Source organism: Cibotium barometz, chromosome 59, assembly GCF_041138505.1.
Source record: "Cibotium barometz isolate CiBa-2024 chromosome 59, ASM4113850v1, whole genome shotgun sequence".
Taxonomy (NCBI): Eukaryota; Viridiplantae; Streptophyta; class Polypodiopsida; order Cyatheales; family Cibotiaceae; genus Cibotium; species Cibotium barometz.
In genome coordinates, this window is record NC_141104.1 from 7,967,511 (window position 1) to 7,986,054 (window position 18,544).

The 18,544-nt window shown below is 47.4% G+C and overlaps 1 protein-coding gene across 7 annotated transcripts in view; it reads left to right on the forward strand.

Annotated features, from left to right (window-relative positions):
- LOC147605445 (urea-proton symporter DUR3-like) overlaps positions 1–18,544 on the forward strand; it is a 120,895-nt gene that overhangs the window by 89,393 nt on the left and 12,958 nt on the right. For all 7 annotated transcript variants that reach the window (XM_086793601.1, XM_086793600.1, XM_086793606.1 and 4 more), the window contains 2 exons: positions 13,972–14,075; positions 14,214–14,321. In XM_086793601.1, coding sequence (XP_086649727.1) covers positions 13,972–14,075; positions 14,214–14,321 — 212 coding nt within the window. The remainder of the gene's footprint in view (positions 1–13,971; positions 14,076–14,213; positions 14,322–18,544) is intronic.

The window sequence follows — 18,544 nt, forward strand, 5'->3', positions numbered from 1 at the left end:
GAAGTTTTCACTTCATGTGGAAGACTTGAGTGAGGACTACAAATTAAGAAAATTCATCAAAGGGCTACAAAACAACATCAAGATTGATCTGGATGCTCAAAGACCCGGAACCATCAAGGAGGCGGCCATGCTTCTTTGCGGAGATCTATGAGGCAAAGTATACACATGGAAGCAGAGCAAGGCATGGGTTTAGGGCTGATTTTGGCACTTCAACTATGGGTAAGACTTCAAATGGTGTGGCATCTCACACGGATCCTACTAGATTCCCAACCGTTTATGGAAGAGGTGGGAGAGGAAATTTCAGATTTTATGATTCTTTTCCTAGACCTCCAAGCGCTGATGGGAAGCAAGTTGATGTGAAAGCATCTAGCAATAGCAAGGTTATTAGTGAAGACCGCATTAATAACTTGAAGGACACGGGCTTGTGCTTCAAGTGTGGTGATAAATGGAACAAGGATCATCGAAAGGTTTGCAAAGCCAAGAAGATGACCCTAATCATGATTCTCACCAAACCTTGCCATGAAAACACAAAAGAGGATGATTATGAGGATTGCTTTGAAGATGCAAACAATGAAGTTGAAGATGTAAATAATGATAGTGAATTTCCTCCTCTCCCCTTCGGTATTGGATGCATAGTGTATGGGAGCTTCACGAGGCTCATGTGTCATTATGGAGTGGATGTTATGGCATGTTTTAAAGGAATTTGGAACTGTTTGCAGCCATATATATGCAATTTTGGCCTCCCATACATGGTGTGAGCATGAGCTTGACGTTTGACATGAGTCCATTAACATATACTCCATCCATGTGGATTGTGATTGTACATATCTAAAAACCTCCGTGCATTTGGCATTTTTTTTTTCCGGAAACAAGATCTTTCTATTAGTTCATAACAAAAAACAGCCGCAAAGGCTAGATACAAACTCGCCTCCATGTACGGGGCAAGGATCAAAGAACAAAATAAGGGGCACTTCTCCTTTGGCTGGCCGCTCTATGAGGAGAAGGCTATCTCATACAAGGGGTGGGGGAGGGAATAATTGCATAGGTGGTTTGTAATGCCGAGTGGACTCACCACCACAATCTGTGAGAAAAGGACCAGGTCGCCAGAGCCTCGGGAAGGCTTCCCTACGCTTCCACATACGGTCAGAACCACCCTGAAGCTTCCCCCACTATCTGCGGAGAGTATCAATGATGTCAAGCCAGATGCTCTTGGACTCCGTAGGCAGAGTGTGGCCGTCTTTGATGGCTTCGTTGCATCGAGCTCTCTAGATGTGCCATGCGGCAATGCTACTGCACATCTCCCATCTCTGGCTCGAACCAGGAGTCCAATGACTAGTAGATGGGGCTAGGACTGGCACTATTGAGATGCGAAGGTGAGAGACCTGAAGGCTTGGGTTACGGGCTGAAATACTTGCTAGGAGGAAATCCTTCCATGGCTCACTGCGTGGAAGAAGTCCTCTAACAATCAACTTGCCCAACTGGGCACGACTCTGAATGGCGGGCTTGATGATGCCCAGCCCCCTCTGTGGTGTAGTTGTATGATCACTCTACAATTGGCATTCTGTGCTCCATGTTGCTTTAAAAGCATCTAGCTCTTGAATTGGTAGCTGCCGAAAATCAAATAAAAGGTCTACAAGTAAATGATGAACTGCAGATGGTGATTCAATGCTTTGCTGATGACTCACTTCTCTTCTTGGATGCATCCAATGAAAATGTTAGAAACGCTTTGGCAATTGTACAAGTCTTTGCAGATGCATCTGGCTCCAAATGTAACATTCACAAGTCAAGGTTAATCAGTTTAACCGAGGATGAATCCTTTGATGTAACCAGATGGGGTTGCGAAGCTATGAACAAAGGACAGATCTTTAGACATTTGGGATGCCCCATGGGAGTGGATGTCTCGGGTAAAGACATAGCGGACTGGCTTATGGACAAATTCATAGCCAAATTTAGAGCTTGGGATAACGTATATCTTCCCTTTAATTCAAGGGTAGTAATAGTAAACATGGTGTTGTTGGCATGCTTTAACTTCTTTACTCCTTGTATAGATTTTACAGCTTTCCTCTGGAAGAGAGCTCTAAGCTATGCTAAAGCTTTTCTATGGAAGAATAAGCAGGGCAAGAGACCATGTTTCTTCGTGGCATGGCAGAAGGTGTGTAAACCCAAGAAGGATGGGGGAATTGGCATCCTAGACATGGAAACACATGCAATGGCGAGAATGCCAAAAATGTTGACTTCCTTTCTACAGAAGAGTCAACCTTGGACTAGGATGCTTAAAGAGCTTTCTTTGTATATGACTGTGAGTTGGCAAGGCAAATGGAGGGGACTCTCTTGGATTGATAAGATTTTTTCCCATGCTCCACTTGTCCTTAAAAATATACCCTTTGCTGAATTTCTGATTAAGAAATGGAAGAGGTTCATTCCCCTCATTCAATGGCAAGGATCTCCTAGAATCACGGGAAACTCACTATGCATGTATAATGTTTGGTGGTCCCCAATTTGTTTTCCTCCGTTAGCCCTCATCGAGCCCAAAGTGAGCAAAAGACTCAACAACAGAGGGATAAGCAGATTTGAGGATTTCTGGGATGGTCCTCTTCTGGGGTGGAGAGATGATGAACAACTATCTGTCATGTATGGTCTCTCAAGATTTGATAAGAATCATCTGCAGGTAATTATTGGTAAGCTCAAGACGCTAACTATCAATACTTCTCAGCTCACGGAAAGGTGGATCAAAGATTGGGGGTGGACAGATGGACTTCCCCTTGGTCGGGAATCAACTGCCAAGTTTTATTAGATGTTAATGCAAGAGAAGAGAGATTTTAAACATTGCAATACAATATGGAAAGTAGCTTGGCTGCTGGGAGTCTAGATGCAGAAGAATTTGGGGATCCAAACTACCAACACATGCTCAGACTTTTTTGTGGAGAATCATGGTTGGGGCTCTTCCGTTAGGCTGTAAGCTGATGATCAGAAATATGGCCTCAGGGATATGCCCAAGATGCAAAGCAGCCATCGAGGATTTCAAGCATGCCTAAGATCCTTTTGGACATAGCTCTCTAAATGGGAGGGGGGGGGGACATTTTTGGGCTGCAATGTACATGGTCCCATTGGGTTTTGGGTAAAAAGATTGGTCCAGCAAAGGAGAGTAATAGCCTTTTTGGATTTGCAAGATTTACATGCCTATGGGAGATTTGGTCTACGAGGAACACTTTGGTCTTTGTTAATGATGGCATGCAAAGTGTAGATCCTAAGAAGGTTATCTGTTTAGTGAAAGCTAACATTGCTAGTCTGGTGAGTGTAAATAGATGGGAGTCAGATACAATGAAACTACTCACTAAGAGGATATTGGATTGAGCAGTTTCTGTGGGTAGTTCTTCTCTTCATTGTTTGAGAAGACTAACCCACAGTTTATATGTACTCTTTTCATATTATTAATATAAATACATCTTCACTATATAAAAAAAAAGCATCTAGCTCTTTTGAATTTGAGCATGGAGCTCTAGTTTTATGGCCTTAGTTGCATCTTCTACATGTTTCTGAAATTCCTATCGCATTGCCCCAATTTCATCCTCCTGCAATGTGAGGATGTGTTTAATGGGCATCGTGCCTGCATGTAGTTTTGGAGTGAGGGCTGATTGGATTAAAGTGCATTTCTATTTCTTGCACAATAGTTTTCAGTTTTGTAAACATACTCTACAATTGGCATTCTGTGCTCCATGCTACTTTAAAAGCATCTAGCTCTTTTTCATTTGACCATGGAGCTCTAGTTTTATGATCTTAGTTGCATCTTCTACATGTTTCTGAAATTCCTGTCTCATTGCCCCAATTTAATCCGCTTGCTATGTGAGGATGTGTTTAATGGACATTGTGCCTGTATGCAGTTTTTGTTAGCAATCATCTCCTGTCTGTACATATCACTCAGTGAGGGCCTTTGTTGTGGGTGTGCTCGCCTAGGAGCTTTTCCCATTTTTCTGGGGTTTTTTCTCCCTGTTTTTGGTCATGGGGAATGTCTGGTGCTGGCCGACTGTGTTTTTCTCCTGGCCGACCATGTCTTGTCCTGGTCGGCTGCACATGTGCTAGCCGAGTGGTCATTTTCTCAGTTGTGGACATGTGTGCACCCAATCGGCTGCTTGTTTTGGGCTGGCCGACCAGCACTGTAGGTTGGTATAAATACCACCCTTGCCCCCCACACCATTTTTGTATCAGATCTTGTGTATATAGCAGAGTTTATACAGAAAGCCAACTTTCTCCAAATGGTATTCAATGAGGGTAAGTGGTGGAAAGAGGAGAAGGAGGACCTCTTAGCGGAAGTCAAAGACCTTCACGGGGAAGTCAACACGCTCAAAGGCGTAATTTCAGCTCTTCAGAGGGAGCTTGCAGAGGCCAAGGCAAATGGTGGACTTGAAGACGGTGAAATTCAGCCATCAATGATAGAAGAGCTCAAGGTTATCAAAGAACAAGTACGGGCAATTAAGGAAGAAGAGAAGCAGCATGAAGCAAAGACTTCCTCATGGGTGGAAGTCATCACCAAGACGCAAAAGAAGATGGATGAAGCGGAGAAGTGGATAGAGGTCGCCAAGAAGGGTAAAGGTAAGGAGATAACAACCCCTACACCTACAATCATTAACATGACTTTGGAAGAGGAACAACGAAGACGTACACGTGCTTTGCATGTGAGGATTACCGGCCTTAAAGACAAGGATAAAGTTGAAGAGGAGGTGAAAGAGCTTATGGTGTTGATGGGGATTGATAGTCCGGCACACGCAAAAGCTTGGAGAGTGGGCAAAAAAAGCGGAGGCAACGGGGAAACATCAAAGGAAAGAGCTCTCATACTTCGCTTCCCCTCTATTGAGGCGAAGAAGGAGTTCTTGAAGAGACGACCCACTTTAAAGAATACAGGCATTTTTCTTGGTGATGATCTTACTCTTTCACAGCTTGCACATATGAAGGAAGTTATGCCAGAGATTAGAGCGGCAAGAGAAAAGGGAAAGATAGCATTTTATAGAGAAGGGAGGGTGGTCATCGTGGAGCGACGCTCTACATGACGGTGCGAGACCTATGGGACCAAATTAAAGCTGGCAGCCTGGAACTGCAATGGATCCCTCAGACTTGATGTAGGTGCCTTTGAGGACAGCTTTAGAGATAGAGATATAGTCTTCTACTCGGAGACTCACCAGGCTCCTGGTCAGATGATGCCACAGGTGACAGGATACAGATGGGAGACAGCTTGCAGAGTAGGGACGAGATCGGTACACAGTAGTAGAGGATCAGGAGGGGTGGCAGTTCTTTTCAGGGAGGAGCTGCAACCGCTTCTACACATCGTTCGGAGAGATGATCAGGCCAGATATATGTGGGTGAGACTGAGGGCCGACACAGGTAGATTCCTGTATATTGCCATATGCTATTTTGCTCCTAGTACATCGACATATGCAGCACCTAGAGGGCAGTCTCCTTTCTCTGTGCTAGATGATGACATATGGGAGTTCTCTAGGGATGGAGACATCATCCTGTTAGGGGACTTTAATGCCCGGACGGGCAACCGCCAGACAGCCTTTTATGATACCTCGGAGGAGATGCTGAGAGAGCTGGACACTCTGGATATGGGATTAGACAGACGCTCACAGGATGTGGAGTGCACAGAGTATGGGAGATATTTGGTAGATATGGGGACTGCACATGGGTTGGCCATACTTAATGGCTTGCAGAGGTTTCCGTCAGCAGCTGGATTTACTTGCTTTCCACATAGACATGGTGCTAGCACAGTGGATTATGTTATGGCTATGCCCAGCTTTGTTTCATGCATTGAGGACTTCACAGTTGGATCTCGGTCCATTGGGGTAGTAGTGGATCATGCATTGTTGACATTGACTATCTCTTTTCACTTTACCACAGCTCAGAGGACACGAGGGGCAGATCACACTCGATATACTTTTACCTCAGAGACTGATGCTGTCTACACAGATGGGATTTATAAACGTCTGTACACAGAGGAGCCAGGGAGACCTTTGGAGGAGTTGACCCATATACTGACAGAGACTTTACATGATGCAGCGAGAGAGGCATATCCACATACTCAGCCTGGACAGAGACAGCGTTCTAGATGTATGCCCCAGAACAGCTGGTATGATGAGGAGTGCAGAGAGACCAGAGCCCGACTGCAGCGGGAGGTTGCTTTGGGAGTCACTACTCACCGACAGTCACGTATTGCCTTCCGACGTCTTGTGCGAAGGAAGAAGCGGGCCGGCCTTGCTCAGCTAGAGCAAGAATTATACCAGCCAGGACTCGAGGGAGGCTTGGCGTCTGTTTCATGAGTCCTCCCCTGCTTTGGCCATCACTTCTACAGAGGTCTGGGGTAGTTATGCAGCATCTCTATATACAGTTCCTGGACAGACACCTTTTCCTGACCCGCCAGCACCATGCCCACAGACATGTACTTTCTTTACCGCAGAGATGGTAAGGAAGGCCATTGATAGGATGAAGACTGGGAGAGCATATGATCATGATGGATTGGTCGCTGAGCACTTTATTCATGCGAGAGACATGCTGGCAAAGCTTCTAGCAGTGATGTTCAATCGTGCTATGTGCGAAGGCTTACCTGAGACTTGGAGTAGGTCCACCATCGTGCCTATCTTCAAGTCAGGGGACCCTATGGAGCCAGGGAATTATCGCACTATTATGATTGGTCACACACTAGCACGATTGTATGCATCCATTCTTGAGCAGCAGTTGAGTAGATGGGCAGAGAGAGTTGGCATTCGAGCAGAGGGACAGGCAGGGTTCAGGAGAGGTTTCTCTACTCTTGACCACATCTTGACTCTCCGGGCCATTATTGAGGAGGGCAGGTCGCATGGGCGACGGATTTATTGTAGCTTTGTGGACTTCCGCAAAGCATTTGATACAGTGCCCAGAGCTAGATTGATGAGGCGATTACAGGAGATGGGGGTACCCACAGAGCTCATATGGGGGATTATGGCTTTATATAGATTAGTTGCAGGACAGGTACGCACCCCAGAGGGGGTCTCTACTTTGGTTCACTCCACTATAGGAGTGAAGCAAGGTTGCCCGTTATCTCCTTCACTGTTTGGTATGTATGTGGATGAGGCTTCTGACTACATTGAGAGATTGGGGGACAGAGGAGCCCAGCTAGCAGGTACATGGATCCCACTATTGTTATATGCTGATGATATTGTGTTGATCTCTGATTCCCCTGAGGGTATGCAGCGTCATCTGGATGCTTTACATGAGTTTGCACATGATAGTGGATTGTCTGTCAACCTTGGCAAAACCAAGGTTATGGTGTTTAACACCACGCCACAGTGGGTTAGGCGATCAGCTTCCACATTTACATATGGGCAAGAGATTGTGGAGTATACAGATGCATATACATATCTTGGGGTAGTATTCAGTGGGCCAGTGTTTTCGATGAGGAGAGCAGCAGAGACTAGATTGACTAGAGCACATGCAGCCCTGGGTGGTTTGGAGAGGATGTGTTCGCAGGTTCAGTTTCAGGAACCTCGAACGAAACTTTGGCTTTTTGACACTCTAGTGACATCAGCTATGCTTTATGGAGTGCAGATATGGGGACCTTCAGTGGGCCATCATAGCGCAGGCGGGTGGAGAGGTATGGAGAGGCCTTTGGTATCTATGATTGCTAGGATTATAAGAGCCAAGGCCGTGGTACCTCATGAGATTATTCGAGCAGAGCTGGCGGCTGCCCCTCTGGTGATTGAGGCTCTTACGAGATCAGTCTCCTACATACATGGCTTGTGGGATCTCCCCCGAGACAGATATGCACGCCTCGCCCTGGAGTCCTCCCGACAGTTAGCTTTACAGGGAGACACGGCTTGTTGGTATGGACAGATGACATCTTGGTTCCAGGCACATGGTTTTAGCATGGACAGATTGCCTCCCTTCCAGTATTCTCTGGAGGCACCCTCTCTCACTCTCACACGGACAGAGATTACCAGACTCATCCGTCAGGATTTAGTTCAGCTGGACATTAGGAGGACATGGATACAGCCGACTGAGGAGCTGGGCACGAAGATGGCTTTCTACAGAGAGCATTTTCTTCAGCTCACAGCAGATGGTTTTGTGATCAGACCCAGTTACATGGATGTACACTTGTCTCATGCAGTACGATGTGCTATTGGTCAGATTCGCACATCCTCACACCAGCTTGAGATTGAGATTGGCCGATATAGAGGTATACCAGCTGAGGCCAGGATATGCCGAGGGGAAGCCCTGCGGCTTGGGCCTAAAGCGCACTGTGCTTCAACAAGTGAGAGTATTCGGTGGAACCGGTGAACCACGCATCTAACCCGCGGGCGGACGCGTGGGGCAGAAGGCTCGTAGTACCCGCCTACCTATCGCGGACCCCGCGATGGGGAAGCGCAGCTTAGGTGGAAGGAGAGGAGCCTAAATCAACGCACCCACCCAAGAGGCCTAGAAGAAATCAGACGTGGAATCTATCAGCAGCGTTCGGATCTTCGAAAAAAGCAAGTCATGGGGAGCCAGAGACAGAGCTGCATTATATATGCCATTGTACTGCATACTATGAGATACGTGGTCGTTTCCACTGTTTATTCAGAGAGGGTTTTGGACCACTTTCCAGAGTCATGGGGTACCAGGACCAGAGGTGTTTGGGATTGTTCTTGCTTGAGCTGCGGAGACATAGAGATAGCCTGCTTAGGCACACAGAGAGCCAGACTCAGAGGCACATTACAGATTTCTTTAGTCCAGCCATCACTGTGCCAGATGGACCACAGCAGCAGCAGGACATGGATACCGCCCACACCAGGGGTACACTGATTGATCGTGCGATTGAGCTTGGGTGGTCCAGATGCCCACGACTACGGAGGGGGGCATCCCAGCATAGACGGAGGTTGCAGCGGCAGATTCGGATTATTCTTGCGAGGCATGCGGGACACCCAGTCAGGGTGCTGACCACAGAGGATATTGAGGAGATCCGCCAGTGTCCGATGCGGCACATACTATGAGATGGAGGCACCTCCATAGTGTACCCCTCCGTCCCACATGATATTGTATCCCTTCACTATATTCCACTCACCTCCATAGCGTACCCCCCCCCCTCGCTATATTCCAGTTCCAGTTTCATTTTCTAGGTACCAGTAGTATCATCTTTATTTTTCATTTTTCTGGGTTTTTTTTATCCAGACATTGTATCAGATCCACCATGATGTAACTTTTGGTCTCATAGGTCATTATGGCCTTTTGAAGACGTTAATATAACATTTCATTTCATTTCATTTCTACTGCGTTTTGTTCTCTACAGCACTTGTCTTATTTTTCCGTTGTGCATTCCGACATGGTATCAAAGCCCCAGGTGGCTTGAAGCTTGGAGATAGTGGGAGCTTGAGGGTTTGCTAATTTTTGGTGCTCATTGGAGAATTCTTGGGCTGTTCGGGACTTGGAGATTGGGTAGAAGACGGCCATCACCGTTGGAGAGCCACCTTTCATATTATTTTGTAGCCCCTTCTCCATTTTTTTTCCCACCCACGCTCCCTTCACAAGACCTTGTGAACCCTTGAGATGGCAGATTTGCCTGAGATGGCTGAGAAGCACGTGAAGATACCTACTCTCCCACATTCCCGGTGGATCGACAGTTGGACGGAACCAACTACGGCATCCGGAAGGTAATGGAGGAGTCTGTCTATCTTGGAGTCTTATGACTCGGCTAATTTCATTGTGGTTGGTGTTCCACGACCAGAGTTGGAGAACGGGGAGCTTTTCCCTCTACTTGGAAAGAACGGGAGGTTGAGGCGCAGTTGTGGGATCATGTCAATGCCCGTGTGCATTCTTTCATCTTTCTTAATTGCACACCATAGGTGATTAGTCATATCAAACATATGACGCTGGCCAGAGGGATTTGGCAACATTTAGCTTCCCTATATAACAAGGTATCACCCATGAAGCGGATTTCCTTGGAAGTGCAGATGCAGGTGATGAATCTTGCAAAGTCTTTGATGATGCAAGAGCACATCAATAAGTTGCAGGCTCTTGAGCAGGAGGTTCTTTAGGCTGGGAAGGAGATATCTTCAGAGGACATGGCCATCACTTTGCTGTCTCATCTGACCTTTCAATATTCAGCTTTTTACTCCTCTTTGATCACTAGTGGGAGGCTCAATACCATCACATGGAAGGAGCTTGTGCCTATGGTCTTGGACGAGGAAGAGCGTTTTACGAACCCTCCCACAGGGTGGAGGTTCTGAGGCCTTAACTGGCCAGCGGTCGAAAGGCTGCAGTAAGGACAAAGGGAAGTCTTCACAGGAGAAGTCTTCTCAGCAAGAGCCCGACTTGGATCGTGACGCTTTGAAGGCAGAGCAGACCTGTAACAATTGTGGCGAGAAAGGTCACTATTGGCGGAAATGTCCTAAGCAGAGCACTGAGAGGTGCAGATTCCTCAGTAGTAACCGTGAAGACTCTAGCTTTTGTGCACATGGAGATTATGGACACAGATGCTTCATCTTCTTCGAGTAGGGAGGCAGTTGGACTCACTGCTAGGGACACTCGAGACTGGATTCTAGATAGTGGTGCTTCGAGGCACGTGACTCCTTCCTGAGAGTTATTACAGGATCTTAGAAGGCACGCAGGTCACATCCTGAGTGGTGACAAGTCCACTATCCCTATTCACAGTGAGGGCAAGTTAGAGATCGTTCTTGATGGCAAAGGGGGGAAGCATTCCTCCCAGGTTCTTTATGTCCCATCTCTTGGTTTTCATCTGTTGTCAGTGCATGAGGTTTGCAAGACTGGATGGAGTTTGATGAGCATTTTGTTGTTCTACGAGACAAAGCAGCAAGCCAGGTTGTATGGGAAGGCGGAGTGGAGAATGGGATCTATAAACTCTCAGCACTTTCTCTTACAGGTTCTCAGTTAGGTGATTTGTGGCGATTTCGTCATGACCACTTGAATGTGGATGCGCTGCGGCGGGCTTTCTGGGACCAGATGGTGGATGGCTTGCCAGATGTTGGCAGCAATAGGCAAGGACATTCCAGTTCTTGCGTTTGTCAATCAAAGGAACCTTTACAGGTGAACTATGCTTTGATGTCTCGTATTATTCAAGACAAAGAGCCTACTATAGTTGAGGAAGCTCTTTCCCAGGGGACTTGTAGGAAAGCCATGCAAGTGGCAGATGGTGACTTACGGGAGGTGGTGTCTGTTGCGTAGCCTCCAGGCTTTGAGGTTCCGGGTTCAAAGGGAGTGGTTTACAGGTTTCCTGTATGGTCTTCAGCAAGTTCCAGGACTTGGCATACCAAAGTTACAGTTGATCCTTGCGAGCAGGTTGATGCCTCCTTGTATCGGAATTGATTTGGTTGCTGAACACCAGATTGGACTTGAGCTTCCCGGTGGGGCTGTTGAGCTCATTCATGCAGACGCCTTTGAAGACTCATTGGGACGCAGGGTTGTGGATCTTGTGGTATATCTGCAGGGCACGAAGGATCTTGGACTCTTCTATGACACTAGAGGGGGAACGACGCATGGAGTCAGACTCCAAGCTTGCAGTGACTCAGATTAGGGAGGAGATCCCGAGGAGATCTACATCACGCTACGGATTTACCCTTGGCTCAGGAGCTATTTCATGGAGCAGCAAGAGGCAGCCAATTTTTGCCTTGTCATCTACAGAGGTAGAGTACCGGGCTGCTTGTGGTGCTACTTGCAAGGTGGTGAGGTTGCAGAGGTTACTTGGCGAGATTGGGTTTCCCCTGGTGGAACCCACGGTCATCCAGAGTCACTTTGTTCGTGAGAAGATTTTGGGTGATGACATCTTGTTAAAGTTTTGTTCGACGGAGGACAATGCAGCGGACCTCTTCACGAAGTCTCTACCTTAGGCTATGCTTCGGCAGCACTCCAGCTCACTGGGGTTGGTTCCACATCCAGGAGCTGAGAGGGGGTGTAAGCAATCATCTCTTGTCTGGACATATTACTCAGTGAGGGCCTTTGTTGTGGTTTGCCCGCCCAGGAGCTTTTCCCATGTTTTCGTGGGTATTTCTCCCTTTTTTTTGTCGTGGGGACTGTCTGGTGTTGGCCGACTATGTTTTTCTCCTGGCCGACCATGTCTTGTCCTGGCCGGCTAGTCATTTTCTCAGTCATGGACATGTGTGCACCCAGTCGGCTGGTTTTGGGTTGGCCGACCAGCACTGTAGGGTGGTATAAATACCAGCCTTGCCGCCCACACCGTATTTGTACCTAATCTTGTGTATATAGCAGAGTTTATACAACTTCTCTCTCTCTACACTTCTACGTTTTGTTCTCTACAACACTTGGCTTATTTTTCCGTTGTGCATTCCGACAGTTTTGGAGTGAGGGCTGATTGGATTCCTTACATTTCCATTTCCTGCACAATAGTTTTCAGTTTTGTAAACATGGATCACACCTCCAGAGCTCCCAACGAACATGCACTTCTACAGAGATCACTTCCTCATGCTCACTGACGATGGATTCATCCAGCAGCCGGGATGCCTGAGTGTTCACATGTCCCATGCCATGTGCATTGCGATTGGCTAGATACGGATTTCATCCCATCGCCTCAGAGTGGAGACAGGTAGAGTTGAGCGCCTCTTCAGAGCCGGGAAGCTCATATGAAGACCCAAAGAGGAGAGGATCTGCTGAGTATGCCACTCAGAGGTTGAGACGGAGGAGCATTACATACGCCGCTACCTAGTATACTATGAGATCTGCAGGAGGTTTTACTGTTTGTTTCGTGAGGGATTTGGTCCACTCTCCAAGATCATTGACTTCCCGAACTAGTATTTCATAGGCCTCTTCCTGCTTGAGCTCCGCAGACGCAAGGACACTTTCTTGAGAGAGCTTCGGCCCCAGCCACCCCGCCCTTTCCCTCGCCAGCCAACCATCACCAGTTTCTTCCGGACCCAGGAGGTGAAGGACACCGATACAGTGGATCTTGTGGACCCGCCTCGAGCTGCTCCAAACCCACCTCACCTGAGAGGAGTTACCTCAGATCGGGCCTTTGCACTCCAGCGTGCCCGATGCCCCAAGCACCTGGGACGTTGGCCATGATCCCATCAGTAGCTCTAGATCCAGGACATGTTCCACCGCCATCGAGCTACCTTTCCACGTGATGTAGCTGAGGGAGACCTCTCAGCCATACTCATTAGCCCGATGCTTGATATTTTGGAGAGTGGTATACCATCTATTGGGGGCTGATGTTGCTCTCATGTTTCTATGTTCCTAGTATTCCATGATGAGTTTCCATGGACAATTTTGTATCACCCCAGTGAGATATCTATGTTTATGTTTTGTTTCTGTTTTATTTTCCATTCCATGGTGCGATATGCCATGGACATTATTGTATCACTTTGGTATTATAGGCCCATTGGGCCTTTAGTAGACGCTTAATATATCTTTCTTTCTTTCTTTGCGTTGCATGTGTTGTGTGAGGGGGTTGCCATTTTTGTTCAGGATGCAAGCTGTCTTGCACTGTCACACACAAAAGGAATGTCACCGTTCATCTGCACCATGTAATTTTTCAAATTCTTGAAAAGTTTGCTTATTGTATTTTTTGGATATGTTCAGGTGCCCACTGGGAGAGAGAAAGGGGCAGCAGAGGGCTGTGAAGAGAGAGAAAGGGGTGGTAGAGGGCTGCAAAGAGAGAGAAAGGGTTGGAAAGGGGGTTGTGAAGAGAGAGAAAAGGGTGACAGAGGGCTACCAATCTCCACCCTCATGCCATGTGATGAGACAGATCTGGCCAATCGCAATCCTCACGGCATGTGACATGTGTCTATAAAGAATGAGAGAGAAGTGAAGAAATTAGTCTCCACACAAAACATAGCTATTCCTTAGTCGTGCCTTCTACAAAGGCAGACCAAAAAGATACTCATCCCAATTTGTGCTAGTGTCAATATTGTGTGTTGTAGTTGTTGCAGCATCAGAATTTTTGAAGAAGCTTGCTCACCTTTGCCTCCATCAAATTAAAGGGTTTTGTGGATTGAGCAGGTGGTGTCATTTTGATTTTGACGATTGTATTTATGGCTGCAACATCTTCTGGTTCAGCTGAATTCATTGCAATGAGTTCTCTATTTACATATGATGTCTACAAGGTAAAAAAAAGTTTGGAGGGTTTTTGTGGGGGCGAAAGAGATAGTTCAAATGAAGCAAAATGCAAGGGATAACACTGAGGGCTTAGAGTGTTATGACTTACCACTCAAATTGTTCTTTATTGCTTCTCTTTGATTCAGGCTTATATAAGGCCTCAAGCGACTGGTAAGGAGCTTTTATATGTATCACGTACGGCAATTTTGATCATAGGGGTTGGCATGGGAGCTTTTTCTTGCTTCATCTTCAAGGTATCCATCTCTATCCCTGGATTTTCTTGTTTAAATAAATACATAAATGGTTGTGCCAAGGAGTGGTATGCAAGTGGGTGCAAGTGTGAGCCGTAATTAAGTGCAATGGGGGAGGAGAAATTGGCAGGAATCAGCCAAATCTGGGAGAAAGCAGGGATGCATCATCAACAAGAGCAAGTCCTGCAGGAGAATTGAGCCAGGTGTCCAGTCACACAGGTTTGTGAGCCACATCAGGGTGGGCTGCAAAGATGAACATAAATGTTAATGTTACAAGCTGGGCAACAGGCTGCACAGCTTAGCGATGGGCTGTATGACTAGGCAGTGGGGCTGCAGAGCTGAACCATAGGCGGAAGCACGGTGAGACAGGCTCAAGAGGAAATCAGGGTTTTCAGGTAATGGGAATAGAGGGGGAAAAGGTGACGAGAAGGAGATTACGGTTTGCAGGCGAGGAGAAAGGTGACAAATGCAGTAGGAGCAGGCTAGACTTAGGGTTAGGCCAGAAGGAAAGTTGCAGAAAAAGATGGTTGATGCAGGGGTTATAGACTGCCAACAGGAAAGCTCTTCTTCTCTCCATTCTACCTCTTCACAAAATACCCTTCGCGTTTTCTTGCCATCAATGTAAAAAGAAACCTGGTGAAATCTGGAAAATTTTGTAGAGAAGAAGCCTGTTGGCTGGATGGTCCCTTCCACCTTTACTGGCCAGGAAAATCATCCCTTTCATCGAAGATGGGCTCGGTGTCTTTCAGGAGGACATCACTATAGAGCACAGCAAGGTTGTTAGAGGCGTCAGAGGCATTTGGTACGAGGCGGGTATGGTACGTGCCTCGAAAGACTCGTATTTTTTAGAGACGTTAGAGGCGTGTTAGAGGCGTGTTAGAGGCGTTTGTTTATATAGTGATAGATAGATTAATATATATAGTGAAAGTTAAGAGAGAAATGAAATGATATATTAACGTCTCTAAGAGGCCATAGTGGCCTATGAGACCAAAACTGAGAGTACATCTCAAGTTGGTGTCTCATCAAAGAGAACAACTAAATGAGACTAAAAAGTACAATAAACTGATTGTCCTACAGTTATAAGAACAGAACTGTAAGACTCCGAGATGATACTGAGTAAAAAATACTGGAAAATACTGAAAAATGTATATCAGGTAGACCCATGTATGCTGATCAGTTGAAGTGTTGCCCTCTCCTTAGATCAAGTATCTCCGCCATGGGGCTGTCTAGAATGGAGAGGTCGTAGAAGCGAGGTAGGCGCCTCCGATGCCGAGCAATAATGGCTCTGATCTGGCGATGGTGAGGATGCCGTGGTCGGGATCCTAGTGGGCGTGGCCGACGAGCACGACATAAGATAAGTGCTCTATTAGTGGTGACTCCCTGGGAGCGTGGTCAGTGCCCCGATGGCCCAATGGAGGAGGTATCAGGAGGTGTGTGGGCTAGGTTGCTGGTGTTGGTGCCAAAGAAATTTGTCAGGGTCCTCTGTCTAGGTACATCATGGCTCGGCCTCCTGTCTGCCAAGAGGGTCTCTCTGTGTCTCCTGAGCTCAAGTAGAAACAATCCCAGGCATCACTGATCCTCAAACTCCATGACCCTGCGTAACGGCCCAAAACTATCTCGGAAGAGGCAGTGATATCTCCCTCGGATCTCATAATAGACTGTACATCGGCAAATGTAGTGTTCCTCTGTCTCTACCTCCTGGTAGCATAGCTGACAAATGCGGTCATCCAAGATCTGATGCACATATCGCCCTGTCTCAATCCGTAGCTGGTGTGATGAGGTCTGGATTTGTCCAATGGCACAACGTATCCCTTGTGATAGGTGTACATCCATTTACGCCGGGCGGGTGATAAAATCATCCGGTGAGAGGTGTAGAAAATGGCTCTTGTAATGAGCCATTTTCGTGCCCAAGGGCTCAAGGGGGCTAGTCCATGTCCTCTCTGTGTCCACTCTGATGATATCCATCCTGATCACACGGTTTTGCTCTGAGCGGGTGAGATCCAAAAATGGACAATCCAGACTGTACTGAAAGGGTGGTAGTGCCTCTATCCGCAAACCATGTAGGTCAAAACCATGATCTCATCTGAGCGTACCAACCATGAGTATCTCCATCCTCTGCCAACTGTATGGATGAGGTCAATGCCAATCGGGAGTACCTCTGCTGAGGGAGCTCCCATAGCCGTTGTAAAAAGGTGCTCCCATAGCCGTTGTAAAAAGGTAACTGCCTGGAATAGGGCCTCGGTTACTACTGGTGGGGCACCCAACTCAGCCCGAACAATCTCATGTGGTACTGATGATTTGCTCCGAATCATGCGGGCAATCATCATAATCAGTGGTCTCTCCATTTGCCTCCATCCCTCATTTGTCCCTCTCTGAGATCTGTGATGTATACTGGGCCCCCAAATTGGAGCTCCTTACATGAGGGTCGGTGTGACAAGCGTATCAAATAGCCACAATTTCGTGCGTGGCTCCTGAAACTGTATGTGTGCACGCTGCCTCTCAAGTGCCCCCAAGCCTGCATGCCCTCGAGCTAATCTAGCTGCTGCTGCCTCCTTCGGGGAGAAACGCGGTCCTGTGAAAGTAACTCCCAAGTAGACATATGACCTGATGTACTCTACCGGCTCCCCTCGGAAAGTGAACTGAGGCTTTGATCTCGTCACCCATGCCTGTGTGGTGTTAAACACCATAACCTTGGTTTTCCCAAGGTTCACTGTCAGATCTCTATCCGCACAGAAAGCCTATAATGCATCCAGGTATCTCTGTAATCCCTCCGGAGAGTTTGAGATTAGAACAATATCATCAGCATATAACAAGATGGGTATCAAGACCCTTGCCAGGCATGCCCCTAGGCCTCCCAATCTGTCTACATAATCAGAGACCGCATCAATGTACAGTCCAAAGAGGGTGGGCAATAGCGGGCATCCCTGCTTCACCCCTATTGTGCTGGTCACCCTATCAGATAGTCCGCCTGGAGCTTGGACTCTGCCTGTCACAGACTCATACAAAGCATATATCCCCCATTGCATATCCTCGGGTACCTCAATGTCATGCAATCTGTTCATAAGCCTGGCACGTGGTACGGTATCGAAGGCTTTGCGGAAGTCCACAGAGTAGCAGTATATCCTTCTCTTTTTTGCCCTGCACTCTTCAATAAGTGCCCGAAGTGTCAGTATGTGATCCAAGGTAGTAAATCCTCTCCTGAAGCCAGCCTGTCCATGTGCTCGATGACCATGCCTCTCTGCCCATCGGCTCAGCTCCGACTCCAATATAGAGCCATATAATTGGCCCAAGTAATGACCAATCATGATCGTCCTGTAGTTGCCTGGTACCATGGGGTCCCCACTCTTAAAGAGTGGTACAATGATATGCTTTGTCCAGTTTGTTGGGAAATGGCACGATTAAACACATGTACGATGAGCGGAGCCAAAGTGTCTCGTGCATATGAGAAGCGCTCTCCAACTAGCCCATCATGATCCTGTGCCTTTCCATTCTGTAACCTGTCTATTGCATCTAGCACCATCCGCATAGTAAAAAAGGTGCTGCTAGCCGGTCTAGCTCCCAGTGGAGGGGGGGTGGGGGGCTGTCCTAGTGCAACATATAGCTCTCTAGCATAAGTATGCCATGCCTCAGGTGTAGTAATCGGAGTACGAGGCTGTCTCTCCTGAAACATCTTCCATGCCCTCTTGCTGCCCTTCCCCAGGAAGAGTTGGTAGATCTCCTCCTTTAGCTTAGCCAGATAGGCTCGTTTCTTCCTCCGCACAAGGCACCGAAAGATCATCCTGGCCTGTCTCTATGAGTGTGAGACCCAATGGCAATCTCACGCTGTAGCTGTGCTCGTGTCTCACGACACTCGTCATCATACCAATTGTTCTGTGGGGCAATGCTGCGGGGTTGGGTAGAAGGGATCATAGTGCAGGGAAACACATATGAGGCGGATGCATGTAGTACACCTGCCAATCCTCTCATGATCACGTCTAGAGGGCTATGCGGGTCTAAAGCGAACAAGCCATCAGATACTGGATCTCGATAAACCCCAACTGTCTCACATGTAAACTGATATCTCGGGTACCTAGGTAGATGAGTGGCTGGCCCATCTCTCGGGGATCTACCTAGGTATGCATGATCGGCTACTATGCCAATGGGCCTATTGGAAATCGTGAAACCCCTCACATCAGGTATCAATGAAGGAGATCCCATCAAGTAGTCCACTGTGCTCGCTCCCCCTT